Source organism: Muntiacus reevesi, chromosome 3, assembly GCF_963930625.1.
Source record: "Muntiacus reevesi chromosome 3, mMunRee1.1, whole genome shotgun sequence".
Lineage (NCBI taxonomy): Eukaryota > Metazoa > Chordata > Mammalia > Artiodactyla > Cervidae > Muntiacus > Muntiacus reevesi.
Window position 1 is genome coordinate 210,234,045 of NC_089251.1, and position 24,458 is coordinate 210,258,502.

Genomic DNA, 24,458 nt, shown 5'->3' on the forward strand with positions numbered 1-24,458 from the left:
TGCAAAGAATCAGACACGACTGAGCAACTAACACTTTCACTTTCAATTAACTATGTATAGGTGTTATTTTGATAAATCAAAATTCTAAATAATACCTTAAGGATAAATAGACATATGTCATATATACACCAAAACCATTTATTGCACCCCTACTACTTCTAAAGTTCCCTCCAAACAGAAGACTTAAATTACATAATCTCTTAGCTTCCTCCCATCTCTAAAATTCTTTGCTTTTTCTCTACTTATTTTTAAAGACAGATGCAAAGAATATTAGTTATATTTTACTAGTCTATCACTGTGAAAAATAGGAAAAAACTTATTGCTTCCCAGTTTTAACATGATCACGGCTTCCCTTGTGGCTCAGCTGGTAAAGAATCTGCCTGCAATGTGGAAGACCTGGGTTCAATCCCTGGGTTGGAAGATCCCCTGGAGAAGGGAACAGTTAACCACTCCAGTATTCTGGCCTGGAGAACTCCATGGTCTGTATAATCTATGTGGTAACAAAGAGTCAGACACAACTGAGCGACTTTCACTTTCACTTTCACTTTAACATGATTATAGAAAATCCACTTTATTTATTTGGATTGATAGATTTTGAGAGGTCTGTTATTCTCCCCTTATGATTGCATCATAATTTTGGCTAGATCCAGTGCTAAGCTGTTTGCTGCAAAAGAAATTGCCCCAACTCAGTGGATCAAAACAACAATGAACATTTATTATCTCATATGGTCTCTGTGTCTGGCATTTACGAACAGCTGAGCGGTCTCAGAATTCCTCACAAGGTTGCAGGCAAGTTGTCAGTCAGAGCTGCAGTCACCTGAAGGCTCAACTGGGAATGAAGGGTTTATTTTCCAGGTGACTTTTATACATTACTGGCACATGGGTGCTGGACTCTGGCCTCACTTCCTCCTCATCTGGGTCCCTCTAACTCTCCCTCTGGGTCCCTCTAACTCTCCTTAAGTATCCTCACAACATGGCACCTGGTTTTCGTAAAGAATGAGTGATCTGAGAGAGAAATGGGTGTGGGACAGGAAAAGAGAGCGAGAGCAAGATGGAGTGTGTACCAGGCAGAAGCTGCCCTTTTATGACCTACCCTCAGAAGCAAGTCACTGAATCTGGCCCACATTCAAGGGGAGTGGAATTCAGCTCCACCTTTTGAAGCGAGGAGTATCAAAGAATTTGAAGACATATTTTAAAGCTACCACACTATGCACTCTGGTGACAAATTATTTATGAACTAAGTAATTTCTCCTAAATTGAAAATATCTTGAGTCCTCCCACAGCTACCTCAAAGTTTCATCCATTTATAGCATAAGCTTAAAGTCTAGGATCTCAGCATTTAAAGTAACTTGTGGATGGTGCTCCTCATGTGGAGTTTCTCTCAATCTGAGACTACAGAGGTAACTTCTTTGCCAGCACATACTCAAACTATAAAATGGTGAGACAGGCAAAGGGTAATTGCTTCAGACCCTCCATTCCAAAAGAGGACAATCAGGAGATTTAGAAGAGTTACTAGTGACCAGCAAATCTGAAATCTATCAGGCACATGCTGACAATTCCTTGATTAGAACTCAGAGCATAGAATGGTTCTATGAGTCATCCCTCTTTTTCCATGAAACGTAGCCCATTTTTGTGGCTGAATAGTTTCTACAGACTGCTTCATGCTCTCCACAACTTTTGAGGCCTGAAGGCTTCATTTAGTTCTAGCTGTTCCTTTAAATCCACGTTAGTGGTGTTTCTGCAAATACAATTCTCTTTGAAGGTCTTTTATGAATCTTATTAGGCTTCAGGTGTGTGTGTGTTAGTCACTCAGTTGTGTCTGATTCTTTGCAACCCCATGGACTATAGCCCACCAGGCTCCTCTGTCCATGGGAATAACCCAGCAGGAATACTGGAGTGGGTTGCCATTTCCTTTTCCAACATGAAGCTTCATACCATTGCGCAAAAGCCTTAACCACAAATTTCTGAGAAAAACCTTTCTCTACATTTTCTGCAAAGGCTGTTGAGGGACAACATTCTTAAGCTACCTAGAAGCCCTTATTGTCTGATGGTTGTTCTTTGAGGCACTGTCTTGTCTCTTGAAGTCATAAGAAACATATTATAGTTATATCTTGGCTTCATTTTTAGACTATATCTTTCTGATTGTGCCCTGCTCTTAACCTTTGCTGGAAAGCCATCTCTCATTTTAGCATCATTTGCCATCAGAGGGGCTGAGAAATTTCAAACTCCACAATTCATTTATTTATAATGGTGTTGGTTTAGTTGCTAAGTCATGTCTGACTCTTGCAACCCCATGGACTGTAGCCCGCCAGGCTACTGTCCATAGGATTTTTCAGGCAAGAATACTGGAGTGGGTTGCCATTTCCTTCTCCAGGGGATCTTCCCAACCAGGGATCTCCTGCACTGCAGGCAGATTCTTTACTGACTGAGCTACCACTCCTTCCTTTAAGGCACTCTGGTTTGCATCTTACTACAGGAAGCAAGAAGCAGAAGCAGGCATGCAGCACTTCAAACACTGTCTGGAAATGTCTTTGCAACGTCACCCTGTTGATTAAATATAATTTCTAATTTGCATATTACTGTTGGTAACAATATTGCTTTTTTTTTTTTTTTGCCACAACATAGCAAGGATATCCTTTCCTCTAGTTTCCAATAACATTTTCCTCATTTTCCCAAAGTCTTTGCTGGTAACTTTCTCACAAGTTATCACGCTTCTAATAACAGTCTTAACAAGAGTCTTCAGTCTTTTCATTATCTCAAGATCCTTACAACTTCCTCCGACCAATCAGTTCCAAAGCCACTCCCACATTTTAAAGTTTTCATTATGGCAACCACCTACTTCCAGGTACCAAAATCTGTATTAGTTATTTATTGCTACATACTACATTAACCTAAAACTTAGATTAGGTTTGGGGCTTCCCAGATGGCACAGTAGTAAAGAATCCACCTGCCAATTCAAAAGATGCAGGAAATGTTGGCTTGATCCCTGGGTAGGGAAGATGCCCTGGAGAAGGAAGTGGCAACCCACTCCAGTATTCTTGCCTGGAAAATTCCCATGGACAGAGGAGCCTGGTGGGCTAGTTGGTACACACAACCAACCAACTAGGTCAGGTTTAAAACCACAATGAAAATTTATTATCTCATTCATTTCCTCTGAGTCAGGAATCCAGGAATTCCATGGCTGGGCAATTTAGATTCAGGTTTTCTTATGAGGTTCAGTGAGACGACTGCAGCCCAACAATATCTGTCTTTCATTCTTTCACCTTTTAATTTTTTTTGCACACTACTTTTTACACTAACTTAATCCCAAACTCTCCACCAATTTTGTAACTCTCTTCTCAGAACATTTAAACACATGAGATACAATAGTCTATTAATAGTTTCTTCTTGAAAAAATATCTCAGGAGTCTCTAACTTGCTCATATATGGACTGGGTTGCTATTTAGACCTGATGCACAACTGTCATCTTGAGATCTCCCCTTTGTATGCCTCATGTTCTCTCTCTCTCTCTCATTGGGTTCCCAGCTTCCTGAGACCCACAATTTTCCAATTTCTTGCTTTAGTCCTTCATCTTGGTAGACAATATCTTCTAATAACTTTCTAAGAAAGAGAGTATGGGAGATAAAATTTTTGAAGCCTTGATTATCTCAATATTTCTTTATTCTTCCCCTGTTGTTCGGTCGCCAAGCCACATCTGACCCTGAAACCCCATGGACTGCAGCATGACAGGTCTCCCTGTCCCTCACTATCTCTTGGAGTTAGTCCAAGTTCATGTCCAATGAATTGGTGATGCCATCCAACCATCTCATCCTCTGTCACCCTCTTCTCCTTCTGCCTTCAATCTTTCCCAGCATCAGGGTTTTTTCCAATGAGTCAGCTCTTTGCACCAGGTGGCCAAAGTGTTGAAGCTTCAGCTTCAGCATCAGTCTTTCCAATGAGTATTTAGGATTGATTGGTTTAATCTCCTTGCTGTCCAAAGGACTCTCAAGAGTCTTCTCCAGCACCACAGCTTGAAAAAAATCAATTCTTTGGCACTCTGCTTTCTTTATGGTCCAACTCTCATATCTATCTGTACATGACTACTGGAAAGACCATAGCCTTCACTATACAGACTTTAGTCAGCAAAGTGATGTCGTTGCTTTTTAATAAACTGTCTAGGTTTGTCATAGCTTTCCTTCCAAGAAACAATCATCTTCTAATTTCATGGTTGTAGTCAACATCCACAGTGATTTCTGAGCCCAGGAAGAGAAAATCTGTCACTGCTTCTACCTTTTCTTCTTTCATTTGCCATAAAGTGACAGGGCTGGATGCCCCATCTTAGTTTTTTAAATATTGAGTTCTAAGCTGGCTTTTTCACTTTCCTCTTTCACTTTCATCAACAGACTTTTTAGTTACTCTTCGCTTTCTGCCATTAGAATGGTATCATCTACATATCTGAGGTTGTTTCTCCCAGCAATCTTGATTCCAGCTTGTGATGTGCTCTGCATATAAGTTAAATAAACTGGGTGACAATATACAGCCTTGTACTCATTTCTCAATTTTGAACCAGTCAGTTGTTCCATATAAGGTTCTAACTGTTGCTTCTCGATCTGCATACAGGTTTCTCAGGAAACACATAAGATGGTCTAAAATCTAAAGATTCCCACCTCTTTAAGAGTTTTCCACAGTTTGCTATGATTCACACAGTCAAAGGCTTTAGCATAATCAATGAAACTGTAGATGTTTTTCTGGAATTCCCTTGCTTTCTCTATGATCTAGCGAATGTCGGCAATTAGATCTCTGCCTTTTCTAAACCCAGCTTGTACATCTGGAAGTTCTTGATTCAAGTACTTTCTGAAGCCAAGCCTGAAGTATTCTGAGCCTATTCTTCCCTTACAAAGAGTTAATTGTTTAGCTAAGTATATAATTCTAGCTTGGAACCTGTTTTCCTGATTAATTTTAAAGACGTTTTCACATTATATTTTGACTTCTAGAGTTGTTATTGAATAATAAAATGCAAGTCTAATCTTGGAAACTTCATATAAAACATATTTCTCTCTCATTCACTCTCACTTTCAAAGACTCTAAGATTTTCTTTTTGTCCTGAAATTTCTTAGTAATGGACTGTTTTCGCCCATTATGCTAGCCATTTGGTGAGTCCTTTTATTATGTAAATTTTCTTAATTTATTTCTTTAATGACTTCCTTCCCTCTGTTTTCTCTTTCTGGAGGTCCTATTTGAATCCTTTTTTTTTTTTTTTTTTTTTCCTGTCTTACATCTCCCCTTTTCGAGCTTTTGTTTTACTTTATGGGAGATTTCCTCAACTTTATTAATAAATCCTTCTATGTAATTGGCTTTTAACATTTAATTTGCAAGATCTTGATGTTACTGTTCTTGTTCTGTAAACTTTTTTAAAACATCCTGTTATTGTTGAGTGAGTGCCATAACTTTTATCTCTCTAAAAATATTAATAATTTTGGGAAATACACTTCTCTCCACAAGCCTTCCTGCAATTAGTTTTTTGTCTTTTAAGTCTCAGTATTTCATATTAAATGCTTTCCTTAAATGTCCATAATCCCTGGCTATCTACTTATACTTAAGAGTGGTCACTAAAAAGATGATTGGAAGTCTCTGCATATGGACGGGACCTGTCAAGTGGGCTTTGCTCTACACAGTAATCCAACTGGGTCATGTCCTTTGGAAATTCTAGATATTTGATCTTTCCTTTTTGATTTATCACTTTCCCAGAGAAGTTCTTTCAATTTCTTACCTGAATGGTGAAGTCCTCAGTTACTCAGTCATACCCAAGTCTTTGCGACCCCATGAACTGTAGCCCACGTGGCTCCTCTGTCCATGGAATTTTCCAGGCAAGAATACTGGAGTGGGTTGCCATTTCCTACTCCAGGCAATCCTGATCTAAGGATTGAACCCACATCTTCTGCATCTCCTGCATTGAAAGGCAGATTCTTTACCACTAGCGTCACATGGGTTAAAACCAGTAAAGGCCTGGTTGCCAGTATTCTAGGAACTGAGTGGAAAATAAAGGCCAGGATGCTCAATTTTTAATAAATAAACTTTCATTAAGCCTTTTGCTTTCAGAACATTCCAGGCTCTCAGCTGTGCCTGGTATCTTCTAATTCAGAGACTCTTTCACCCCCTTTGGAGGCTAACCGACCAATCTTTTGCCAGAATGAGGGGAAGGCAGACACTGGACTAAGCAGTGACGGAGGTGGTCTAGGGTCTAACTGCTTCTGCAACAGGCTTGCAATGAATCCTCCTGATGTTAGTTCAGTCTTTGTCGTGACTTCCAGAGGTACCTGGTGCTGTCTATTACAGATATTTGAGGGCTTGGTGATATAAGTCAGATTACTTTTTGGTTTATCTCACACTAGCTAGGAATTTCTCTTTCTCGGTCTTCTGAAGTTAGTTATTGTCCAACGGCTTTCCAGTTTCTGAAATTTTCTTATTTCTTCTGTCCGGTTCTCTTTGTCCTTGTGGGTGTATGCTTTTTTAAAATCCACTTTACCATCTATTTCATGAGGTTTCAAACTGTGATTCTTAGATCAATTCCAGCCCACAAAGATTTTGTTACCAGTCTATGATAAGAGAAGGAATTTGTGCCAGAATGTAAACTGATTTACTAATGACACAGTTCAGTTTAACTGACTTTTCGGTGTTTTTTTTTAATATTTTATATAGTTTTTATTATTTATTTTTAACTGCACTGGGGCTCTGTTGCTACACATGGCTTTCCCTAGTTGTGGTGAGCAAGGGCTACTCTAGTTGTGATGCGTTATCTCATTGCAGTGGCTTCTCACTGCAGAGCATGGGTTCTAGGGCAAGTGGGCTTCTGTGGTTGCAGCACTCAGGCTCAGTAGCTGTGGCTCTTGTGTTCTAGAGCACAGGCTCAGCAGTTGTGGTACATGGGATTAGCTGCCCTGCAGCACATGGGATCTTCCTGGACCAGGGATACAACCAGTAACCCCTGCATTACAAGGCAGATTCTTAACCACTGGACCACTAGGGAAGTCCTGATTTTGTTTTTAACAGCAAGACTTTTTCAGTAAAGGAAGTGGTGCATTGATTTACACTCTAGGGTAAGCTCCTTATGTCATCATGCACAAGTGGGAGACCAGTTTGGATACATGTAATAATACTAGTCTTGAGCTTTCCTCCCTTTCCCTAACGAAATTTATCTTAACTATATTTCATCCTCCTATGGCCCAGCTTCCAGTTCTCTGAAGTCATATTCATGGTTACATGCAGTAATAGGTTAGCAGAAACTACAGCAATAGAAAGGGTCTGGCCAGGTTTTCATAATTTAAAGAATATTCTAGTACTCTCTCTGACTTAGGTTGAAGGTAGAAGGAAGAAAGATGATATATCTCTTTCTGAAGTAATGATGTAAAATAAGGCTTGGATCTTCTATGGCAACTTCATCAAAAGTGAAGAGAGAACAAGATAAAAATAAGGAAGAACCTAGAAAGTCAAGCACATGCCCAGAGCAGGAATGCATTCTCAGAAAAGACACGATAGGGCCCTATGCTTTAATCTCTCCCTGATCTTTAGGTTCAGCATCAGCAGGAAGTGAATGCCAAGGCGAGGTTGTTAATGGCCTGGCCAAGTTTTCAAGGAAGGCCCATCACAGAGCCAATTTGCAAAGACCGGGAGAGGTTTTTCCCTTGTCTTTTTTTCATTCTCTTTTTGTTCTGAGAATTTAAATAACTCTTTATCCAAACATGAGCTGACACAAGCTTAAGTAACAGAGACTTCAGAGAGCATATATAACAAAGAATGTCTTTCAAAATAGTTTGAAAAGTCACTAAATAAACAATACAAGCACACAAAGAAACAATGAACCCTGAGAAGAAGGAAGAATCTGCTTACCAAAGTTACCATATCACAATATTCAGAATGTCTAGTTATCAGCAAAAAAATTAAGAGGCATGCAAAGAAAAAAGAAATTGTGGTCCATTCCTATCGGGAAAAAAAGAAACTAACAAACTGTCATTGGATAAACATTGGACTTACTAGGCAATGATTTTAAATCAACAGCCTTAAATAAGATCAAGAAATAAAGAAAAATCATAGACCAAGAACTAAAGGAAACCAGGAGACTAATGTCTGAACAAAAAGAGACTAACAATAAATATATAAAAATTATGAAAAGAAAACAAACAGAAATTCTGAACCTGAAAAGTACAATAATTTTATGAAAAACTCACATGAAGGTCATACACCCAATAAAAGACTTGTATTCAAATACATAATAATCTCATATATCTCATAATTCAAATATCTCATAATTCAATAATAAAAAGGCACATAACCCAATTAAATTGAGCAAAGGATCTGAAAAAATATTTCTCAAAAAAAGATATTAGTATATAAATGGCTAACAAGCACTGGTAAAGATGTTCAACGTTACTGGTTATTAGGGAAAGGCAAATCAAAACCATAATGAGATAACCAATTCATCCTCACCAAGATGACTATAATTTTTTGAAATGGAAAATGTTGACAAGAATGTGAAGACATTGCACACTGATGGTTGGAAGATAAAATGGTGCAGCTGCTGTGGAAAATAGTTTTGTAGGTCTACAAAAAGTTAACCATAAAATTATCATGTTCCAACAATGCCATTCCTGGGTAGATATCGAAAAGATTTGAGACCAAGTATTCAAACAAATATTTGTATACAAATGTTGGTAGTAGCATTATTTGCAAGAGCCAAAACGTAGAAACAACAAGTGCCCATCAACAAATGAATGAATAAATAAAACGTATATCCATACAATGGGATATTATATTCAGCCATAAAAAGAAATGAAATACCAATATAAGTTACAACATGGATCTTGAAAACATACTAAGTGAAAGAAGTCAGACACAGAGGTCATGTATTGTATGATTCCATTTATTTGAAGAATCTAGGATAGACAAACCCACAGAGACAGAAAGCAGAATACTGGTTGCCAGGGGGTGGGTAGGAATAGAGAGTGACTTTTTAATATGTACAATGTCTCCTTTGAGGGTGTAAAAATGTCTTAGCACAAGATAGAGATGATGGTTGTACATCACAAGAAAACATCAGAGTACTAGAAGTGCTAGAAGTGAATGTACTAAATGTCACACAGTATACACTTTAAAATGGTTACTTTTATGTTTGCAAATTTCCCCTCAATTTTTTTTTAAATGAAGAGACTGTCTGCAAGAGAGATTTTCAACTTCCCAAACCAAAGCATCTATTTATATGTTATTTTGTACATATTTAAAAGAGAAACCAGAAACACCTGTTCTGCAAAATAGAAACTATTTTATCTGACAGTAAAATAAATGGCTCATTTATAGAAGTAACAATGTTATTTGGGGGCATTTTACAGACCAGTTTTTACAGTGGGCATACATGTGATCTTGTCTTGGGCATTTGAATCTGTGGGTTATAAAATGGACCTAAAACTAGAGACCAGTCAGGCCCAAAAGCCAAAGCTTTTTCTTCATTCATTTTCTAGGTCTTCTGACTCTTTAACATTCAGGACTGCTCTATTTTGGGATTCTAAAGCAATGAAAAGGTCCTTTGTCACCAAAGATGTGATTATATCAATTGTAGGTGGTGGAGTATACCTTATGTATTAGAAATGCTTCCAATCTGACTTGAAAATTAAATGTATTTTAATACTTCTGTCTGTAAGTATTCTGGATAAGTGATGTTTTCTTGTGCACTGCAGTCCTCAGTAGAGTGGAACCCTTTTTGATGCCTGTAAGCTTCCCAAGAACAAGAGTATAACTTACTACCTTCTCAAGAAGTTATGGTAAGTGACAGACAGGATAAGTCCTGGCTCTACTGCATGTTAGCTGAGTGAACATCAGTATCAGGTCACTGATTCCCCTCAAGCTCAATTTCCTCAACTGTAAAACACAGATGATAACCAGACAGAGTTGATGTGAGGAGCTAATATAACACAATGCCAAAGGACTATCCAAATAGTGCTTTTTGCACAGTGGGTGTAAAGTTAATATTTGTTTAACTGAGTTTTGTAATGATCTTGTGGATATAAGGCTAATCTTGCTTTGCACTGATTGAATTAAATCAGGCTATTTCTCTAGGAAATTATGTCTCAGGGAACAAAGTGAATCCTTGATATACTAGGATTTTTGTAATAAGCTATGTTGTAATAGAGGTGTGTTGTATTTACCGCAAATGCTACTAATGAAATACGCTAGTGAGAAGAGAGTTAATTGTTCCTTTTCCAGAAGACAAATGAATTCTCTTCCACTATTTCAGTTTCTTTAGTAAGTCACATCTTTCAGTGTTGACAGCATTCCCTGAGAATGTGAAAAGTTAATGCATCCCAGCAGGTGAGCAGTTTATTTCTTTTCCCTGGCAGGAATATTAATCACTATTATTATCGCTCAGTAAGTCTTTGACTTCATAGGGAACATGTGCTACTAACTTTGGGGAGGGAAATTATGTTGGGGCAGTGTTGGTGGAGAAATCAATCAGGATTAGCCACTGCTTTCTTGCCTAATAAAGAAAGCCAGTACCTGTTGAAAAGGTATAATTTTAGAATCCTAGAAGAGTTAGCCACACTACCCAAATTGTCAACCATTAGAATTATTCCTTTGAGTTTAGTAGAGTCTTTAGAAAGGGTCCACTAAAATGTAGATGTTAATAAATATTACTATAGCAAATATCATCTATGAAAAATTGTTTCATAATTATGGTCAGTCCCAAAGGACTAGAACTCTAGATCACAGACAAGAAGGAAAAAGAAAGAACAAAGTTCTAGCTTTTGGAAGGCTAGGACCAGGTATGTTACTTGGAAGCCTGAGATATCATGAAAACCTTGGATATCCCACAGAACTTGTATCAGTGGGAAACGAGCCAACAGTTATCCAAGGCCATATCCTATGCTTCCTTAACCAGACTCTGCATCCATTTAGAACACAATCAATCTGCAGTTATAGTAGGTGACAGAAATAGCAATAGGCTAGTGATAATGAAAGTGCCTGCCAATGCAGGAGACGTGGGTTCAGTACCTGAGTCAGGTAAATCCCCTGGAGAAGGAAATGGCAACCCACTCCATTATTCTTGCCTGGGAAATCCCACGGACAAAGGAGCCTGGAGGACTACGCCCAAAGGGTCGCAAAAGAGTTGGACACAACTTAGGGAACTAAATAAGAAATAGCAATACAAAAACTATTTTTAACTCAGTAAGTATTTATTAAGCATCTATTAAGCAGAGACTGGTATCAAGCAATGGAGCAAGTGACCTTCATCCTACAGGACCATTTGACTCTGAAGGAATCTCTTCTCCCCATCTCTTCCCTGTACTATCCCTTCTCTGAATGAGAAATCCAATTAACAAGAACTCTACCTCCAGTTCTTTTATGCCTACTTTCCTCTCCCTTAAGAAATCACTAACCAGTTAGAAATGGTCAAAAGTTTAACAGAAGGTATCAATAAAAGGTGTTTAAATGGATAATAGGTATGAAAAATTTACAAACTAGATTATCACAAATGGATAATTAATCTCCTATAGAGAGGAGTTGTGAGCAATAGCTATTAAATAATAATTAAATAGTGCCAAACCATAAGTTGTACCTTCCCTAGCGACTCACACAGTAAAGAATATGCCTGCAATGTGGGAGCCTCGGGTTCTATCCCTGGGTCAGGAAGATTTCCTGGAGAAGGGAAAGGCTACCCACTCCAGTATTCCTGCCTGGAGAATTCCAGAGTCAGAGGAGCCTGGCAGGCTTCAGTCCATGGGTTGCAAAGAGTCAAGACATGATTGAGCGACTAATACAACAAACCGTTAAGTCTGGTGTTCTGCAACAGGCTTCCAAAATCAAGTTAGGCAGGAGAACAAAGAAGTGCCTTAACCATGAAGAATGAATTGCAGAGGAGTGGTTCATTTCAGCTTTAAAATCATTTGCTTCCTTTGCCATAGAACAGAACAGACTCCTCCATGCTTAAACCATATTTATATCTGAGAAGGCCATAATACTTAGAATGGAAGAATTCCTGACTAGAATGAAAAATCATTTTCTAGGTTTCAATTTCATGTTAATGTGGTTGACAAATGTAATATAAGCATGGGACTTTTCAAAATTATGTTATGTTTTGCAATTGTAAACAACTTTAACAAGAGGAGTAGAGATAAGGACGAATGAACCTCCAGTGAATACCAAGCTGGCAGTTCAGAATGAGATCAGCTGCTGGCACAGATGTGAGGAGACATAACTTTGGGTCTTTAGGGTTTCTACCAGCAGGTGTATTTATTTGCTTGGTTTTATACAGTACATGAATACAGGAATCTAGAGATAGAATTGTGAGACTATCAAGACCTTCCTCTAAACTTTATTATATACTTCCCCACATTATTTCATGTAAATATAATCATAAAACCTAGGAAAATCTTTTTTTCTGGTAGAAATCAAAGTGTCATTTATCCTCACAATAACTCAACTTGAGAGTACTTAAAATACATTTAATATATTCTGTATGAATGGTGGACAGATGTCACAACATGTTTGTCAAAACCCACAGAATGTACAACACAAAGAGTGAGCTTTACTGTAGAGTACACACTTTAGTTAATATTAATAATAATATACAACTATGGACTCATGGAAAAAAACATTAATATTTAGGCTCAAAACAATCTGACTTCCCTCTTTCATATATTCAAGCTTTCATTCCTTCAACACACAAAACCACTCTCAAGACTGATTATAAGCATAGGTCAGAGTTTTATTTCAAATGAAGAGGCTTTCTGAAAAGCCCAATTCAAAGATTCTACCTTGGCAGAGACATTCTATAGGGGAAAAATGGTTAGAGAGTTATTATTAGACTATATTTTAAAAGAGGAGATGAGTATCTAGTTAAGGACAATTAGCCTCTTTGCATGATTGGTTAAAGTTCTTAGATTAGTTTCAAGACAAATAGTCAACTGAATGTATTTCCTAGGAGGGGCTTTTGGCTTCCTTGGTGGCTCAGTGGTAAAGAATCTGCCTGCTAGTGCAGAAGACCCAGGTTCAATCCCTGGGTCGGGAAGACCCCCTGGAGAAGAAATAGCAAACCACTCTAGTATTCTTGCCTGGAAAATCCCATTGACAGAGGAGCCTGTACGGCTATAGTCTATGGGGTCACAAAAGAGTCAGACACAAATTCACAATTAAACAGCAGCAAACAGCAGCAGGAGTGGCTTTTAAGCTCAATAAAGTCTATCAGAAAATTGCTCGAGTAGTTTATCAAGAATATTAAACTATATATGTAGAAAAAGCACTCAACAAATTCCAACAGTCTTTCATGATGAAAACACTCAAAAACTGGTAGAAAGGAAGTTCCACAATCTGATCAGGACATCTTCGAAAAATCAACAACTAACATCATACTTAATGGCAAAAGATTTAAAGGTTCTACTCTCACCACTTCCATTCAACATTGTACTAGAGATTGTAGCCAGGGAAATTAGGCAAGAAAAATAAATAAAAGGCATAAAAATTGGAAAGAAAGAAGCAAAATTATTTGCAGATGACATGACTTTGTATATACAAAATCTAGAGAACCCACAAATAAAGCATCAGGGCTAATAAAGAGATTCAGCAAGGTTGTAGAATAAATATATACAAATATATAAGATAAATATACAAAAATTATCCACATCTCTATACACTAGCATCAAATAACCCATAAATGAAATTGAGGAGACAATTCCATTTACAATAGCATCAAGAAGAATAAAAATACTTAGCAGTAAATTCAACTAAAGAAGTGAAGATTGGGACACTAAATTACAAAATACTGTTGAAGAAAATTAAAGAAGACCTAAATAAATGAAAAGACATCCCATGTTCATCTGTTGGAAAACTAAATGTTGTTAAATGGCCATACTCCTCACATTGATCTACAGATTGAATGCAATCCCTATCAAAAATCCAGGGTTTGTTTTGTTTGTCTCCACAGGAATTGACAAGTTGACGTTAAAATTCATACGGAAATACAAGGGACCCAGAATGGACAAAATGATTTTGAAAAAGAACAGAATTGGAGGACTCACACTCTCAATTTAAAAACTTTCTACACAGATATACAGGGTAATCAAAACTGGGTGATGGTGGCTTAAAGACAGACATAAAGATAACTTATTCTGAACAAAAGTACCAATACAATTCAATAAAGAAAGAATAGTCTTTTCAATATATTGTAGTGGGATAACTGAATATCCACATGATAAAAAGAATAATAATTAAGTTGGATCTCTTATTCACACTCAAAATACACAGAAGTTAACTCAAAATGGGCCAAAGACCTAGACGGAAGAGCTAAAACTACAAACTCTTAAAAGAAAACTTAGTTGTAAAGCTTCATGATGTTTAGGCAATAATTTCTTGAATATGACACCAAAAACACAAGAAACCAAAGAAAATAATTAAATTCATCAAAATTCTAAAATTTGGGCTTCAAAAGATACAACCAATGAAGTGAAAAGACAACCCACAGAATGAAGAAAATATCTGTAAATCATACATCTGGTAAATCTCTAGTATTTAGAAAATATAAAGAACTCTGGCAACTCAACAATAAAACGGAAACACATGGGCTTGACTAGACACAAAGGACATAAATAGATATTCCTTCAAAGACATACAAATGGCCAATAAGCACATGGAAAGATGTTCAACATAATTAGGCATTACAGAAATGCAAATCGAAACCACAATGAGATACCACTTTATACCTACCATGATAGCTATAGTTAAAAAGATGGACAGTAACAAGTGTTAGTAAGGATTTGGAGAAATTGGGACTGTCACACATTGCTGTTGAGAATGTCGAATGCTGTAGCCACTGTGAAAAACAGTTTCTCTAAATGTTAAATATGGACTTACCATATGATCCAGCAACTCCACTCCTAGGTATATACCCAGGAGAAGCAAAAAGGTTTTCATATTTTTATGAAAACACTTGTTCAGAAAAGCATTATCATAATAATGAAAAAGTAGAAACAACTCACATATCCATCATCTGATGAATGGATAAACACAATGTGGTATATCTATTCAATGGAATATTATTTGGCCCCAAATGGAATGAAGTACTGATTCAGGTTATAGCATGGATGAACCTTGAAAATGATATACTAAATGAAAGAAGGCGACATACTGCATGATTCCATTTCCATGAAATGTCAGAAGAGGCAATTCCATAGACACGAAGATAAATTAGTGTTTCCAGGGGCTAGAAGGAGGAGGTAACAAGGAGTGCCTGCTAATGAGTATGCAGATTACTTGAAGGTGATAAAAATGTTCTGAAATTAGTGGGAATGATAACACAAATTCATGAATATACTAAAATGCATTGAACTGTACACTTTCAAAGAGTGAATTTTATGGTATGTGAATTATATCTCCAAAAGAGAAAAAGTGGGATCTCCTACACCCCTGAATCCTAGTCTTCATTTGTGGAGACACCTAATGTTACTTGTTTCTTGGCTGCTGTTGCTGTTGTTGTTCAGTTGCCCAGTCATGTCCGACTCTTTGTACATGGACCTTTGTACATGGACTCTTTGTACAAGGACTCTGTGTACATGAACCTTTGCACATGGACTCTTTGCACATGGACTCTGTGTACATGGACTCTGTGTACACGGACTCTATGCACATGGACTCTGTGTACACGGACTCTGTGTACACGGACTCTGTGTACATGGACTGTAGCACAGCAGGCATTCTTGTTCCTCGCCATCTTGTTTCTCAAGAAACAAGAAACTATCTTGTTTCTTGGCTACCATTCGTGAAACAGACTTACCATACAAATACATTTGTGTTTCTATAGGTCCCTTATTAGAAACAGAAATATGAGTATGGTAAATATGTTGTCCTAGACTTTGTTTTCCCCTCTTTATAACTTTCTCTTTTTTTTATTAATTATTTTTATAGGAGTATAGTTGATTTACAATGTTGTGTTAGTTTCTTCTGTATATTAAGTGAATCATACTTTACTATATACATATATATTATACATCATACACATACCTATATCCATTCTTTTCTAGATTCTGTTCCCATATAGGTCATTATAATACAGAGTAATGAAAGGAGTTTTCATTCCAATCCCAAAGAAAGGCAATGCCAAAGAATGTTCAAACTACTGCATAAATGCACTCATCTCACACACTAGCAAAGTAAAGCTCAAAATTCTCCAAGCTAGGCTTCAACAGTATGTGAACCATGAGCTTCCAGATGTTTAAGCTGGATTTGGAAAAGGCAGAGGAACCAGAGATCAAATTGCCAACATCCACTGAAACGCCAACAAAGCAAGAGAGTTCCAGAAAAACATCTACTTCTGCTTTACTGAATATGTCAAAGCCTTTGACTGTATGGATCACAAAAAACTGTGGAAAACTCTTTCAAGACATGGGAATACCAGACCACTAGACCTGCCTCCTGAGAAATCTGTATGCAGGTCAGGAAGCAACAGTTAGAACTGGACATGGAACAACACTGGTTCCAAATCGGGAAAGGAGTACCTCAAGGCTGTATATTGTTACCCTGCTTGTTTAACTTTTATGCAGAGTACATCATGTGATATGCTGGGCTGCCTGAAGCACAAGCTGCAATCAAGATTGCTGGGAGAAACACCAATAACCTCAGATATGCAGATGGCACCACCCTTATGGCAGAAAGAAAAGAACTAAAGAGCCTCTTGGTGAAAGTAAAAGAGGAGAGCGAAAAATTGGCTTAAAACTCAACATTCTAAAAACTAAGATCATGGCATCTTGTCCCATCACTTCATGGCAAATTGATGGGGAAACAATGGAAACAGTGAGAGATTTTGCTTTTTTTGAGCTCCAAAATCACTGCAGATGGTGACTGCAGACATGAAATTAAAAGATGCTTGCTCCTTGGAAGAAAAGCTATGACCAACCTAGACAGCATATTAAAAAGCAGTCATTACTTTGCCAACAACAGTCTGTCTAGTCAAAGCTATGGTTTTTCCAGTGGTCATGTACAGATGTGAGAGTTGGACTATAAAGAAAGCTGAGCACCAAAGAACTGATGCTTTTGAACTGTGGTTTTGGAGAAGACTCTTGAGAGTCCTTTGGACTGCAAGAAGATCCAACCAGTCAATCCTAAAGTAAATCCGTCTTGAATATTCATTGTAAGGACTGATGCTGAAGCTGAAACTCCAATACTTTGGCCACCTGATGCAAAGAACTAACTCATGGCTGATTCATGTCAATGTATGGCAAAAACCACTACAATATTGTAAAGTAATTAGCCTCCAATGAATAAAAATAAATGGAAAAAATAAATAAATAAAATAAAATATCACCCCATTTTAAAAAAAAGAAAGAAAAGACCCTGATGCTGGGAAAGATTGAAGGCAGGAAAAGGAGAAGACAGAGGATGAGATGGTTGGATGGCATCACCAATTCGATAGACATGAGTTTGAGTAAGCTCCCACAGTTGGTGATAAACAGGGAAGCCTGGCGTGCTTCAGTAAATGGGGTCGCAAAGAGTCGGACGTGACTGAGCGAGTGAACAGAATGTGTATATGTCAATCCCAATCTCCCAATTTATCCCTCCCCACTTCCCTCTTGATAACCATGTTTGTCTTCTACATCTGTGACTCAATTTCTGTTTTGCAAAAGGGTTCATTTGTACCATTTAGATTACACATATAAGCGGTATCATGATATTTGAATTACCTTTAGTAAATTCCATTTGACAGCTATTATACTGTATTTTCTCAATTACAAGATTATGTCTTTTTTTCTTATTTTTTATTATAGTTCATTCACAATGTAGTGTTAGCTTCTGCTGTGCAGATCATTCCTCTTTACAATATAACTTGGTAATTATTTCATTTCAGCATATGCAATTATCCTTCACTCCTTTTTATTTGGGGATATGCTGTAATTTAATTTGATAGTGTTTTGCTAATACAATAATGTTGCAATTAATTTCCTTGAACTATTACATGCATATGAGTGGGATACTTACCAGAAGTAAAATTTCTGGTTGAAAATATGTTCCTCTTATTTTATTTCAAGAGATGGATTTGTTATTGATTATTGATTTAGTATCTCTCTTACTAGATCATGAGGTTTCTGAGGAGAGGGACCATTTCTGTTTTTTTCTCCAAAATTTGTTCATTGAACACTATATACTACGCCATTACACAAATATATCATATTCTTATCCATTGTATTTTTAAAAATTAAAGTACAGTTCACTTACAGTGCTATATTCATCTCAGGAATACCTTTCATCACTTTAATTACATCATGCCATTCTTTTCTGGCCTGCAGATTTTCTGCTGAAAAATCAGCTGATAGCCTTATGGGATTCCCATGGATGTGACTAATTGTTTTTCTCTTGCTGTCCTCAAAATTCTCTCTTAACTTTTGCCATTTTAATTATGTCTTGGTGTGGATTTCTTTGGGTTCATCTTGTTTTGGACTCTGTTACCTGGACCTGGATGCTTGTTTCCTTCTTAGGGAAGTTTTCAGCTATTATTTCTTCAAATACTACTTCTACCCTTTCTCTCTTGTTCTGCGACACCTATAATGCGAATGTTAGTACCTTTCATGTTGTCCCAGAGATCCCTTAAACAATCCTCATTTTTTAAAATTATTTTTTTTTTCTGTTTAGTTTGGGTGATTACTACTATTCTGTCTTCCACATCACTTACCCATTCTTCAGTATCATCCACTCTACCAGTGACTCCCTCCAATGCATACTTCATTGCTGTTATTGTATTCTTCAACTTTTATTGGTTCCTTTTTATATTTTCTAACTCTTTGTTCAAGTTCTCACTTACTCATCCATTCTTATCCTGAGTTTGGTAAGCACCTTTACAATCATGATCTTAAACTCTTTCTCAGGTAGATTGCTTATCTTCATTTCATTTAGGCTTTTTGCTTCAGTTTTGTCATATTTTTTTGCTTGAAACTCCTCTGTCTCCTGAATTTGCCTAATTCTCTAAGTCTACTCCTATGTATTATGTAGTTGGTTACAACTCCCAATCTTGGAGAAGTGACTTGTCCTAGGGAAGCCCAGCAGCATGTTCCCCTTTGATTACCAGAGTCAGATACTCCAGGGGCATCCCCTACATGGCTTGCATGAGCCCTTCTATTGTAGCAAGGCTGGCTGCTGCAGGTGTGCTGGTAGTTGGGGCTGCCCCGGGCGCTAACAGGCGAGAGGGAGAATTCAAAAAAAGCACCCACCAGGGCCAGTGTCAGCATGGTAGAGAGAGATAATGAAAACAGCTGCCACAAGCATGTCCGTTCCCAAGGGGAGTCCCAGCTGACCCATTTCTCCACAAGACTCTCTAAGATCAGCAAGTATGTCTGCCCCAGACTCCTTTCAAACTGCAACTTCTACACAGGGACTTGGAGCAAGCAAGTTTTTGTACATGCCCTTTAAGGATGGCCCTCCAGCCTCTAGTTCTAAACACAGGCCCTACTGGTTTCCAAAGCCAGACATTCCTGTGCTCATCTTCCCAGTGCAGGACCGCCAGGCTGGTGAAGTCAGTGTGGGACTTGGACACCTGGCTCCTCAGGCAGGACCTCCACGGTTGATTTTCCTCCTGCTTGTGAGTCACCAGGCCAAGAAGGTGAATCCCGACAGGCTGTGTCTCCACCCTCCTACCTGTCAAGCTGTGTCTTTATATCTTTCCTACTAACTTTCAGGTCATTCTCAGAGACAGTTGCCCTCTAAGTAGTGTAATTCAGGTGTGACAGGCGGTGAACTTGGGATCTTCCTATGCTGCCATCTTGATCCCTCTCTGTCCTCATTTCTGTGTTTCGTTGACCAGGGCAATCTAGATTTTAGCACACTACTTGACATACTGCTTTATGTATTTGTAGACAGACAAGCCTGTGTGCTTTATTATACAAAGTGTCAAATAGAACTTCAAAGCTACATCATTAAAAAAACACACTCTAGTTTACAGAGATAGTAATTGTTTGGGGGGGGCTGGTTAGTTTTTGTTTGTCTTCTTTTCATTCATTTCATCCAGTTGTTAGTTTTTTTTATGTTTTCCTTTCTAACTCTAGTATATTTTCAAAAATTGTGGTGTCAATTGCAATGCATCATTTTAAGAAATACAGAATCCTTAACTTCATCTGAAAACATTAGCATGTTTTATTAAATAAATGCCTGCTTCTTAGATTTGAGTATTCTGCAATTCAGTTACTTAGAAAAAACAAGGGAGGATAGAGGTTTATTTGCAATTTTAAGAGACCTAATATCGCCACCTGCTGGACAAAATGTCAGAATACAATTTGAAGCCGTTAAAGCCTAAAACTTCAAATCAGTTTGCTTCCATTAATCAGGGGAAATCTCATTATTTTACCATAGGAGTGTTTGTAATATGTAAATATAATTAAGTTTATAAGGGGTTCTTTGAGGCTTTAAAAAAGTAGGGATAAAATTTTTCTTTTTTTAGGATAAAGTCATTTTGGGAACTGATTACCCCTTCCCACTAGGTGAACTGGAACCTGGGAAACTGATAGAATCCATGGGAGAATTTGATGCAGAAACCAAGGTATGTGCCTTTTACTTCATGATCTTATTCCTGAATTTTCCTGATCTAACTGTGTTTGGTTTCAGAGCACTTTGATATGGGATAGCAAAGGACAGAGAAATTGTTGCACTTAGTATTCCTAGAACTGTTACTTGATCTTTAGAAATGGCTGATCTATTAAAGAGCAAAGGAAAGTTAAAAAGCTGAAAGTGAACCTAGTACAACTAAATTCATAAAGACAAGAAAGAAAACTATAAAGAAGCACATTATAATAACATATTTAGACTTGCATGTTAGATGAATAAGAAAATATGTTTCTATTACAAATCTACCAATCTCCAAAGTTGTAATGATTCTAGTAATTTGGATATTTAGACTCAAGTCTTGATTAACAGGACTCAAGGATGCAGAACCCTCAAGCAACTGGATGTTGTTTTTCTTTCAGCATTTGACTTTTAGGGTGGTTAAATGTGTCTTAATGTTGACACTTCCTATTCTACCCCTTAGGTTCCTGAAACAAACTGAGCTTAAAATGAGACACTGTGTCCCCAGATTTCCTCTCCTTTGCCATCCCCTTCACATCCCATGGGCTTCCCTGGTGGCTCAGATGGTAAAGAGCCCACCTTCAATGCAGGTTTGATCCCTGGGTCGGGAAGAACTTCTGAAGAAGGAAATGTCTACCCACTCCAGTATTGTTGTCTGGAGAATTCCATGGATGGAGGAGCTTAGCAGGTTACAATCCATGGAGATGCAAAGAGTCAGACATGACTGAGCGACTAACACTTTCACTTTCCCATCCTACAGTGGTAAAGAATCCACCTGCCAATGCAAGAGACAAAGAAGACAAGAATCAAACCGACTGAGCAACTGAGCATGCAAATCCCATTCCACACCTGCACCCAATGAAACAAGTTCTTCCTAAGACTTCACTACTAGGGGTCAGGGATGCCAAAAATAAAAATACAGGGAGATGTAAATTCTTAAAAAATTTTTACAAAAGTCTCAGTCATAACCCTTTTGTATGAGACTTGACTTTCTTCTAAACTAGGATCCAAAAGTTCTCTTCAACTCTAAATCTCTACTTTAATTGTTAGGGATACAGCTCATCGTATCTTCTTAGACAGCTTGAAGCACATTAACAGATGCCAAGAAGAATACATTTTGATATATACTCAGTTCAGTTCAGTTCAGTCGCTCAGTAGTGTCAGACTTTTTGCGACCCCATGAGTCGCAGCACGCCAGGCCTCCCTGTCCATCACCAACTCCTGGGGTTTACTCAAACCCATGTCCATCGAATCAGTGATGCCATTTCAACCATCTCATCCTCTGTCGTCCCCTTCTCCTCCTGCCCCCAATCCCTCCCAGCAGTTGCCAAATTATTAACGGGAAACCTCAGACTGCTTTGAACAGGAAGTGTCTCCTTTGGCACTTACTCACCTTAAGGAATTAAAAATCCTGAATTGTTAAATGGTAGTGGTGGTTTAGTCACTAAGTCGTGCCCTACTCTTGCAAAACCCAGGGACTGTAGCCTGCCAGGCTCCTCTGTCCATGGGATTCTCCAGGCAAGAATACTGGAGTGGGTTGCCATTTCCTTCTCCAGGGGATCTTTCCAACCCAGGAAATTAACCCAGGTCTCCTGCATTGCAGGCAGATTCTTTACCGACTGAGCTATGAGGTAAGCCCTCGTATAATTGTTAAATATATACTTATTGAAGTAGAAAGCAATACTAAGATTTTTACTTTTTTTCCTTTACTTTTTATATCAAAAGTTGAAACTGAAAAACTTCCTATAAAATTAAGGAGAATTAAACTAAAACCAGACTACCCCAAGTATCCTGTTCTTGTTGTTCAGTTGCAAAGTCATGTCCAACTCTGCAACCCATCAACTGCAGCATGCCAGGCTTCCCTGTCCTTCACTATCTCCCAGAGTTTGCTCAAACTCCATGTCAAATATCCTGATTAGGACTTTAATGAATAATAATAATTACTATTATATGCCTTTTGTTATTTAATTTTATATGTCTATCACTTTCAAGTTTTCAGAAAATCTTGAATAAAAATTTTATGCAGTCAAAAATACATGATATTCTGTAATATTATATGTTACTCATCATAACATTGTAATAAAGACTAAAAACAATCTAAGGGGAATAGTTAAATAAATAATAGTATGTCTCTACAATGGTGTCTATATAGCCATTAAAAAGTATTAAAAATCAATTTCTAAGATATATTAAGAAAGGTACTAAAAATGCATATGGTATACTTCCATTTGCGAATAGCACACTATCCATTTGTGAAAAAAAAATTATAAACCTACATAGAAGAATTTGCTCATATATGAATAAAAGATCTCTGGAAGAACAGATAAGAAACTGGTAAGTCTGGGAAGAAAAAGTAGTGGTTGGGCAGTACTAGTAAAAGGAAACGTACATTTCATATCTTTTGAATTTTGAGCCACATGAAGGTAAAATTTCACTAAAAAAAATTTTAATGAAATAAATAAATTCATTTGATGAGCACAACAACACTGGGAAATAGGCAAATGCATTCCACCAGGTAGATGCAAAAGAGGAAAACGAGACTTAGGTGTTAAGTGATTTGCCAAAAGGGTAATTGCTGGATTACCGTACATGAACTCAACTCCAAATTTCCTAACTCCAGGATCAGGTCTCTATCCAATACACCAAAATGTATCACCTTCAAATTTTAAAAAGGAAAGCAAATAGTTTTTCAGAGCACCAGCCATTATTTCTAAAGTCTTCCTTTAGAGGATGACCCAGGGTGAATCACGGAAGAATCCCAAGTCAGAGGTCCTTGCCTCAAATTACCCACTCTGCAAGCCTATGTGAGAACCCTGACGTGGTCATGATACACAGATGCACACTAATGGTATGGATGTTACACAACCCCATACATGTTTCCTTCCACCCTCAGCTGCATGCCTGTCCTTCACAAGCTAGGCATAGATCAATTAGGGTATCACAAAGTTACCCCTCAAATCACAGGAGCTTTTTCTGTGAAGTAGATCTAATCTATAGTGGGGGAGAAGGTGAAAAAAACTTGGCAGTCTTTTTCTCATGTGAAATTTATCAAGTACATATCTGTACAATATTCTGAGACTCTTTATCCAAATCACCTTTTTGCTCCAAAAGAGCTTACCATTTATTCAGGGTCATGTGAAAGGACAATACATATATGGAGAAGGTAGTGGTACCTAAGCTGTACCTTTTCTCTGTATTTGACTTCAAGTAACTCTTAAAATTCATTGGAGGCTCCTGTAGAAGTTACCAAGGAAGTCATTTTCCTAGGAGAGTTATTCCCTGTTAAAAGTCTTCTCCTCTCCTCCTACAACCAAATTTCAAACTTAGATTTCAAATAGAGGGACAAAGGGGGGATTAGTGAAGGCAGTCAAAAGGTACAAATTTCCAGTACCAATTTCTCACATTTGGGAACTGAGTTTTTAAAAACCTGAAGACAGTTAGTAAGTACTTTAAAACAGCCATTAAATAATGCTTTAAAGTATAACCTTTCTTTTTCTTTTTCAGGATAAACTCAAAGCTGGCAATGCCCTTGAATTTTTGGGTCTTGAAAGGAAACAATTTGAATGACTGAATTTACTACAAAGGCAAATTTCAAGAAGACATCTTGCTTTTGCTTTTAAATACGTATCACATATGCATTAATGAAATCCTCTTTTGAACTTTTATCCAGAAATAGAATATGTCCAAATACCCTAAACTGTTCATAACAAAAATGATTCTGTTTTTATTCTGAAAAGCAGTACATTATTTCATGTACAAATCAAAAATGATTTTCCCACAGCCTTTTAAATTAATGGCAGAAATAAAAGCAAAATGCCATTAATGATTTATATGAAAAAAAATAACAGATTCATCCTAGAGGGTTCATGTAGGTTCTCTACTTTGGAGAAGACTCT

The 24,458-nt window shown here is 37.5% G+C and overlaps 1 protein-coding gene across 15 annotated transcripts in view; it reads left to right on the forward strand.

Moving 5' to 3' along the window:
- Nucleotides 1-24,441, forward strand: part of ACMSD (aminocarboxymuconate semialdehyde decarboxylase) — a 57,451-nt gene extending 33,010 nt beyond the window's left edge. For 7 of the 15 annotated variants that reach the window (XM_065931430.1, XM_065931429.1, XM_065931442.1 and 4 more), the window contains 2 exons: nt 20,441-20,539; nt 24,067-24,441. In XM_065931430.1, coding sequence (XP_065787502.1) covers nt 20,441-20,539; nt 24,067-24,129 — 162 coding nt within the window. In that variant the 3' untranslated portion in view covers nt 24,130-24,441. The other 8 variants (XR_010662483.1, XM_065931438.1, XM_065931439.1 and 5 more) reach the window with 8 other exon arrangements.
- Nucleotides 24,442-24,458: the final 17 nt, after the last annotated feature.